This window comes from Microtus ochrogaster, chromosome 19 (assembly GCF_000317375.1).
Source record: "Microtus ochrogaster isolate Prairie Vole_2 chromosome 19, MicOch1.0, whole genome shotgun sequence".
Lineage (NCBI taxonomy): Eukaryota > Metazoa > Chordata > Mammalia > Rodentia > Cricetidae > Microtus > Microtus ochrogaster.
In genome coordinates, this window is record NC_022021.1 from 57,889,161 (window position 1) to 57,898,710 (window position 9,550).

The 9,550-nt window shown below is 40.9% G+C and overlaps 1 protein-coding gene across 1 annotated transcript in view; it reads right to left on the reverse strand.

The window, feature by feature from the left end:
• Window positions 1-4,226: 4,226 nt before the first annotated feature.
• The window catches only part of Map3k1 (mitogen-activated protein kinase kinase kinase 1), a 24,962-nt gene continuing 19,638 nt past the window's right edge, over window positions 4,227-9,550 (reverse strand). The window contains exons 16-18 of the mRNA XM_026783804.1: window positions 9,181-9,323; window positions 8,378-8,509; window positions 4,227-6,749 (exon numbers count right to left, since the gene is read on the reverse strand). Coding sequence (XP_026639605.1) covers window positions 6,600-6,749; window positions 8,378-8,509; window positions 9,181-9,323 — 425 coding nt within the window. The 3' untranslated portion in view covers window positions 4,227-6,599. The remainder of the gene's footprint in view (window positions 6,750-8,377; window positions 8,510-9,180; window positions 9,324-9,550) is intronic.

Sequence of the window (9,550 nt, forward strand, 5' to 3'; positions counted from 1 at the left end):
CCCCACATAAAATATGTTCTTAAATTCAGTATTTTCTAGAGAAGTTTTGTTAGGAATATCTGCAGAGCTCAAGGAACCATGACTGGCAGGATCATAAGTGGACAGTTGGATAAATGGATGGATGGGTAGATGACTGGAAGCCAGCAATGAAGTGGTCTTGAGAGCAGGAGCCCTGGAAGGAAGGCAGCAGTGTCTTTCCTCTCTGCACATGGCTGAAAACGGGAGGAATAGGCACGTCGTTATAGGCAGGAGATAAATACCAAATCCAGGTTCTAGTTGGTAAAAAAAAAAATGGAATTATTGATGATATTTGTGTGTCTTTCAGATTTCTGAGGAGATCTCTGGAATTTATGCTATAGTTTTGAGTAGGGAATAACAGAATTTAATATTTCGTAGCAAAGTTAACACACTAAGAAGCCCTTTAAATCAAAGTTTTACTCTGCTGCCCTCTTCTGGACATGGCTTATGTCAAACAATTCTGTTTAGTAGGTGCAGGGGACAGAAAATAACAGGCACTGGGCTGCAAGAGGAGTTAAAAGTTTTTTGTTTGTTTGTTTGTTTGTTTGTTTGGAAAACTGAAGGTAAATTCTTTTTAAAAGTCTAGTCAAACCAAAGACTATTCAGACTCCCAAGTATTTTTTCTAATTTTTAATTTTGGAAATTTGTCATTCTGAAGTATATAAAGGGTCCTCCCTCATTCTGCACCCCCCTCCCGTGTGTGTGTGTGTGTGTGTGTGTGTGTGTGTGTGTGTGATGGGGTTGAGGGGCTGGGTGGTGGGTGGGCGAAATACTTCATCGGATTGTCAGAATTCTCAGGGCTTGACGCACCTGCTGGCCGAGGTCTATCAGATGGGGCAGTTGTCCTCAGGTGATGGGCTCAGTGCTTAGGCACCGAAGGTGAGGCCGCCAATCGCATTCCCTTCATGGCCTGAGCTGAGCCTCATGCCACCTGAAACTTTCTGCTATGTCCCTCTCCACGACCGCTTCCCTATGGCTGTCGTCCACCTCAGTCTGTGTCAAGTTGTCCCCAGCTTCCCTGACTTGTAGTAGTTCATTGTTATTGGCCTCTCCAGGGTAGCTTAGTCCTAAACAATAGTTGTCTTCTCAAAATAGTACTGTACACATTCTTCTGAGACGCTGGTGTTATACAGTGGCCCTCCTCTCTACTGCTAGCTCAGTCACCTGCTAGCTCGGTCCACTAACTTGAGTGTTTTAGCCTCTGTCTTAGTCCCTGAGGACATAGAAATAAAGATATACTGTCTGTGGTAGTTTGAATGTAATTGGCCCCTCACGGGGAGTGGCACTATTAGGAGGTGTGGCTTTGTTGGAGTAGGTGTGGCCTTGTTGGAAGAAGTGTGTCACTATGGGGGCACACTTTAAGGCTTCCTGTGTTCAAGATACTGCCCAGTGTCAGAGATACTTCCTGTCGTCTTCTGATCAAGATGTAGCCAGCACCATGTCTGCCTGCACGCCCCCATGATGATAATAATGGACTGAACTTCTGAACCACAAAGAAGTTAGGCTTTTGAAAAGCACAGGTCTAAGATGGTATGAGGTAGTTCAAAAGTTCAAGGCCAACCTGGGCAACTTAGTCATACTCTGTATCAAAGCTAAAAGGGCTAAGGATAGAGCTCAAAGGTAGAGCATTAGCATACAGAAGGGCCTAGGTTTATCACCAGTGTCACCAAAAATAAAGGAATAAGACTGTCTGGTGTACACTGTAGTGTGACTATGGATAATGACACTATGCACACTTTTTTTTTTAAAAAAAAAATAGTAAGTTTTAAAATGGTTTCAGCATGGAGAAATGTTTGGGATGTTTACCTTGAATGCGAAAAGCATACATGTATAAAAATAAAAATTAAATCTTAAAACTACACACATAGAAACATCACATAGTAACTCATGAATTTTGATGCATCTCAGCAGTTAAAAGGCATGCATACACAGATTACTTAAGACCATGAAAAGCTGAGTGTGGGGGTATAGCCTTTAATACTAGTACCTAGAAAGCAAAGGCAGATAGAAGTGCGTCCCAGGACAATCAAAGCTTCACAGTAAGAACCTGTCTTAAAAAACAAAACAATGACAAAAAAAAAAAAAGTTCAGTAAGAAACAAAGCTCCCAGGAGCAGTGATGACACCATAGGGGTTAGGAGTCCACAAAAGGAAGGCTCTTTCTGCGAAACCTAGGTATGAGAATCGAGAGGCTGCTGCCAAAGGGGAGAGAGGTGGGGAATGAGCTAGTACATTGGGAATGATTACAGCTACAGTTCTTGGAGAAAAGAATCATAAATTTAGGAAGTAGAAAAACTTCACTGAATCTGCTGTTTGGTCAAAACCATGGTACATAGGGTGTAGCTATGCGCATGTAGGTTTATGCACTGTACCCCATTCTGCACATATGCACACTGTATATTCTAATTCTGTGAGAAGGGCTGGCCACACAGGAGCCACTGGCCTATCTTTCACATGGATGCTTATTCAAATTTAACATACTTACTGGGCAGTAGATTGAGGTTTGACATTTTCTCATGTTTTCTGTTTGTCTCACCTATTCTTTACTTTTTCTCTTTGGTGTTGAGACTGGGTTTCTCTATGTAGCCTTAGCTGTCCTGGAACTCCATCCGTAGAGCAGGCTGGCCTTGAATTCACACGGAGATCCATCTGCCACTGCCTCCTGAGCACTTTTAATTCCCCCTTTTCTTCTTTCTTTGGGGTTGAGTGTTTTTACATTTATCTCTTTGAGACAGGGTTTCTCTGTGTAACTCTGGCTGTCCTGGGACTCACATTGAAGAGCAAGCTGGCCTTGTTCTCAAAGGAAATCTGCCTGCCTCTGCCACTGGAGTGCTGGGATTAATGTTGTTTGCCACCATGCCCTGCTTACATTTATTTTTTAATATATAACTAATGATGTTACACATTCATGGGGTACCATGTGCTGTTTGGTACATGCATATTTAATTTTTAAATGCTATTGCCCATCAAAGGAATCAACGCTCTTTGGGAAGAGTGGGCTGCTCCAAGGACTACACAAGACAAACACACAAGACGGACCTAAACATTAAGTATTCACAGACTAATGATGGCCTGTTGTGAAGGTAATCTTGGTTGTAACTTGACTGGCTCTGAAATCAACTAAGAGACATGCTCCTGGAAGGATCTGAGAAGTGCCTTCTAGTGGCAACCTGTATTTAAGGAGGTCCCAGGAAAAGCTGCCTTTTCTTGCCTGCCTTCACCTTTTGCTGGTACCATTACTGCTGCCGCTATCAAACCTGCTTCTTCAGCCTTCCTACATAGTTGGAAAACCAGTAGTTCTTCAGAAATCTTTCAGGCCTTCAGTGTCAGATGGTCTTGCTGAGGCGCTCAGCCTCCTGGACTGAGCAGTTTACCAGTGCCTCCTAGAGAGTATCGGTAAGTCGATCTAATAAACGCTCTTTGTAATATATATTCCTTTTACTGGCTTTTATATGGAACCCCAACTAGCACACTAGCCAAGAACAGAGATGCTACCCTCAGAAACTGACATTCTGTCACTGCCACTGATTTGTGACAACTTGAACAAATTCATGAGACTATACAATAAGTAAATGGAAGAAATTGCTCCCTAATAGCAAAATACAGTTGACACATGTTGAGAAATGAGGAAATGAAAAGAAAAACCACAATTTGGCATCAATTAGGGTAGTATCACAAGCATGTAGGCTAAGAGCACATAGCTAAACTGACTGACAAGTGCTACTTCTACGGTCTCAAAGTCTCCCTCACGGAGGACTTAATGTGAAAGTGTCTGTTGGTTGAAAAGGGGAAACAGTGGCTTCACAGTGCTGCTCAGGTCATCGCAGCAGCACAGGAACAAATGGACGGTGTGGCCCCTTCTAGCCATCATGTTGAAAGCGCAGCACTGCCCACAGTATTCCAGCCACCTGCAATCCCCAGTCCAACAAGGAAGTGCCACACTCAGACTGAGGGTCTTCCATAAGCTGATAGCCAATATAATCATAAAAACACAAAGGCCAAGGAAGGAGGAAGGTGTGGTTCGAAACTGAAAGAGACTAAGAAAGCAGGACAGTAAAGGCGACCCGCGACCCTGTTGTGCAGCTTCTGCTATAGAGGTGTGAGCAGGTAGTGGGGTAGAGCAGGATGAGAGGCAGAGATCCTTTGCGGTGCTTTCACAACTTTCCTACTAGTATAAAACTATTTAAAGAACCCAAAGTACCAGTCAACTTTTGTTCAAAAACTTTTATTTACTATAAAGACAAAACACCAAAATAGGTACAAATACTATAAAATTGGTTCAAAGGGGTAAAAATTTTAATTAAAATATCTCGATATATTTAAAATAACAAAGGATACATTTAAGCCAAATTTTCTTAACCCAGAGGTTTTCTGTAGCATTTGCTTACACAGTAAGGTGCTAATAGAAGTTAGCCCTTAAGCCCTGGAAGTCTTAGGAATCATAGTCACACAGCACATAGAATGTCATTGTGAGAGCGAACTTTGGCAGAAGAAATTTAAATCTACAGGACACCTGAGGTAGTAGAAACCGGAATAAACAGCAGTAGACGTTATTTACAACTCGAGTACCAAATAACATTAAAAACACAAACATAATTACACAGTACAATTTTCAGTCCAGCTTTGATCCAAAGAAAATAAGAATATTACATCACATTTGCATCGAAAACAAAATACCACAACTACCAACAAGCTGAGGGAACCGCAAACACACCCAAACACAGTGATCTTGACAGCTGGAGACGTTTGAGTTTGAAATGTGGTGGGCATGTTCATCTACACAGTAACACTGATTAGCTGAGGTTCCTCAGTTTAGACAGTTTACACCTCTGTCAGACACAGTGCTAATCTGACCAATGATCTTCCAGTATATAAAATGGCAAGAGTGCGTCCTTTAAAGCTTGCACATGAGACTCGGAAACAATCTTATTAGAATCGTGAAAATTCTAAGTAGTCAAAAAAGTAAAAATAAAAAGAAAATAAAAAAGGAAGTCAAGTACAACACATTTAGCATTACCAAACTTCACATTTCTGAATTATTTTTAACTCTTCAAATATTGCCAATCTTCCAAAACAAAGGAATGTAACATTTCACTAAGAAGCACATTCACATAAAAACTGCCTTTGAAAATGATTTGCAATACATCCCTGTAAACTTATCTTGGAACTTATTTTGCTTCCAATTTGTGTAGTACATTTCAAATGTACTACATATAATATAGCTTATTTAGTTTATCCTGAGTCTTTGAGAATAACCAATTCTATTTCACACTGGCTTCTGAAGAGTTAAAACTTAACATTTCAAAGTTACATTTAATAGCTAATCAGTACTTGATTTAAAAGACAGACATGCAAAAGTCTACCATTTTGCTTCAGGATTCCATGCATCTGAATTAACTCGAAGTTAAGACAATTAAATAGTTGTGCAAATTTCAGGAATTAGTGTGTAAATGCAGTTCAACTTTTCTTTCTGAGCATTTTCTAAATGCAAAGTAAATTTATTGTTTGTTTAAAAATGTTACTGATTGATAGGTAAGTAAATGAGTTTATCAGCCAGGTCTAGTATAAAACATCATGCATGGCAGAAGGAAAATAGCAGTTATGTTATAATCAGTGGGCATGAATGATGGATTGTTACCAAGAGGAAGATTTAAATGGTATGAATTTCCTGTAGGCAAGCAAAATAATATGAAATAGTTCAGCTAACTTTCAGGTAATCTCGCCCTGCCTTGTGCTGACTCTGAAGTGAGAATGTACTTAACCCGCATGGCGAGGGCAGGCTGATTCACGAAGCCAGTATTTCATTATACGCCTATGAGAAGAAAACACAACTCTTGCAATAGGCACAGATTTTAAAAACTAGTTCACACCTACTTATATCTTCTTTTTTTTTTTTTTCTGGTTTGAAGAGATCACCTTTCCCTGAATGTTAAACACAAATGAAGGTGAAATGAAAATACAGAACCATATTTTCCAAAAACGAAATGAACGGGCCAACAGTAAAATGCACAATGAACCACAATCAACCACAAGTAAAAAAAAAAAAAAGTCAACTGTGGGTGATAAAGAAGTTAATAACTTTTAAAAACACATGTATTTACTGCTACTCATAGCATACTCTGACCTAAAAGAGGCAGACACTGATTTTTTTATAGCCAGTGACAAAAAAACCCAAACGGAACTGCAGAACCTCCTGCTGTGCTCACCCGACGAAATGGAAGAAGTGACACATGAAAACAGATCCTGAGCCCTCAGCTGCTAATATTGCTGAAAAAGTGCTCCAAAAATAAATTTATGCTTCTGTTATTTAGTCATGCAAACTCCATCGCTTTCCTGTTCACCTAGAGCCAGTCCTTTGAAAGGCACGGTTTACAGTTTCTGCACAAGTTGTGGACTTTTGCATATTGAGCTTAGGTACAGATCATGATTTGTCAATCACATACTTAGGTAAGGGTTCGCTACTGGCCTCATCTCTAGCTGTTCAGTGGCATGATGGCCAGTAGATTATCAACGTGGCTGCCCACAAGTTCTTTTTATTCTTTCATTGTTGCACATCCTGTCTCCACTATAGTTAACAATTAACTACCAAGTCGTACGGAAGACAGGATGCTTCAGTAGCTCTCTTGATGGAGGTCTGTCCTGAGGTTGAAGTTCTAAACAACGCAGAGCCACATCACGCAGACCTGGGGACAGATGTGATGGGATGGATGGGGCAGTAGTCGCACTGGCGATCTGCAGGAGACAAAACCAGAGCACTGAACTTTCCATAATAACTCTGCACAGAACACAGGCATCATTTTCATAGCTTCTATCAGTGTGCACCTATCTGGTAATACAGGGTGTTCTTCCTCAGTGTTGGACAAATCCTGATTCTTTGTACCAAAAAGTACAAACAACTTTTTATTTCTCTTTTGAGCACAGGCTCTTGTGGGCACAGGCTGCTGGATCTTTCTTCAGTCACAGTTGTGCACCACCAAGCCCAGACAAGAGCTGACAATTCTATAAATAGGTAGAGAATGAATCTAAATAATGTAAACCTACCTACTTACTCATAATCACAATAAAACTCTCCCTTTTCCTCACCTTAGCAACTTCATGGATCATTACTGAAAAATGCAAAATGACAGAATAAAAAAAAACCTTAAAAAGTCTGAGATCTAGGAACACTGAGTGGATGCACACACCCGTGATCCCCTAGTGTCTATCTAGAGACACTGAGTGGATGCATATGTTTCTTAACACACCATAAGACAAAAACCAAACCAAAATGACATCCCTTTGTACCTGCCAAGAGTAATTACTCACTGCTCTTGTTTTTCCTTCACAGGGAAAAAAAATCCCCAAATATTTCTGTTGAATACCTCATTTAATTCATGTTTTAAGTGTTCTAGCCATAGTACACTGCCTGGCCCTAAATTTGAAACATTTTGAAACATGGAGTAAATTTCTTATAAGGAGCACAGATAAGTCAAAAAAGTGCACTGAAGATTTTGGAAGTAGAGCCAGGTGTGGTGGGGCACACCTTTGATCCCAGCACTCAGGTAGATCAGACCAGTCAGGACTACATAGGGACCCTGTCTCACTGCCCTCCTTCCAAAACAAAACAAAACAAAACTGGGGGAGTAAGACTAAGGAACTGGCTCAGTGGGAAAAATGCTTGCCATGCAAGCTTGATGGCCTGAGCTGGGATCCCCAGAACCCATGTAAAAAAAACCAGGTATGCTAGCTGGGAGGTGGTGGAGCATGCCTTTTAATCCCAGCACTCGGGAGTTCCAGGACAGGCCCCGCGGCTAAGCGGAGCAACCTTGTCTTGCAAAGCCAAAATCACAAATCAAAAACAAACAACATCAACAAAACAACCCAGATATGAGAATGCTTGTCTGTGAGTCTAGCACCTCTACAGTAAGACTGGGGGCAGGAGAATCTTCTACAAGTTTATAGGCCAGAAATCCTGGACTATGCAGTGCTGTGGCCAACAAAAGTATCTCTCCTGAAATGAGAGGGAGAGCCAGGGCCACCTCCTAGTCTGCCCTCTTATCTCCACACAAGGCATGGCATGCACATACTCTTACATGCAAACATCTATATACATAATCCATACGCAAAAATAAGAAAACAGTATCATTTTTAAATTGGTAGACAGAGACCAGCAACCATCTGTCCCTGCAATTTCAGGGAATCTGACTCCCTTTTCTGGCCTCTGCAGCCACCAGACACGCATGAGCTACACAAACATATGTGCAGGCAAAATACTCACACACCTAACAGCAAACAAACAAACAATGATTAGCAGGGACAATTCATGGGAATCTGACTTCTACCAATTTCAGTACAAAAAAAAATTGTCACCTCATAATTACCTTAAATATCAAAGCAAGATGATTGGAGTGTTTTTCTGCATTCCAAGGTGGTTTTGCACAAGCCATTTCTATAATAGCACAGCCAACACTCCATACATCACAGCTCCTACCATATTGCTGACCTCTTAGTACCTGAAACAAAGCAGTTAATTTGGAAATGTGACAATGTGATTTACTTAAGAGAGATCTATTTCTTTATGTATGAGTTCAGAGCAAATAGTGGTACAAACAGCAATTACATGAACTACTTGAAATCCCATTAACAAGCTTAATATCCACATGGCACAGAGATAAATATCACAGGATTCCAAAGCAGCCCCCTCCTCCTAAACAGTGGGGCAAGGGAACAAGTCATCACTACACTGAGCATGAAGAGCTATGAGCTCAGGAGAGGCCACATTCACAAGTGTGTACTGTGTTAAGACACCGGCAGACAAGGCCAGCTCTGGCTTACCTCCCTTCAGGAAGGAAAGGTAACTTTTGCGTATTGCTACCACATGCAGTTTTGTTTTACTATAAAACAACTATTACGAACTAACCCCACAATTTTGTGTTAAATTTGCTTTGTGTTAAGTTCATGTTAATTGTGTTGAAGAAGCCTTTAAGCAAATGTATGAAGATTTATCTTTTGTAATCTTGTTAAGAAAAACGGAAAGGAAGGCACTAAACTACAGGGTACTATTAAAAACCAACTTCTAGTGTCGTGGACTTGCAATCAGTAAGTTTGTTCTGGATCTTACTGTGAAATACTCTGGCACAATGCCCCACAGGACTGCTACATTACACACAAAGCCACTTCTTACCTCAGGTGCCATGAATGCAATTGTCCCCAGTAACTGTCCCTGAAACTCCCCTGCACCGGTTCCTTTTGATGCCAACCTGGCAGCAGCTCCAAAATCTGCAATTCTCAGCCTCTGCCCTGTGCTGTCAATGAGCAGATTGGCACCTGTCAACAGAAACAGCAGATGACCTGGCATGTTTTTTTTTTTTTTTTTTTTTTTTTTGAGACAGCATCTCACTGTCCTGGACCAGCTTGGCCTTGAACTCACAGAGATCCTCTGAAATACTGGGATTAAAGGCACGTGCCACCACACCTGGCTGTAAATGTTAAGTTTGTGGTCACATCACATATTAACAAAATGAAATACAATAAAAATACATTCTAGGGCTGGA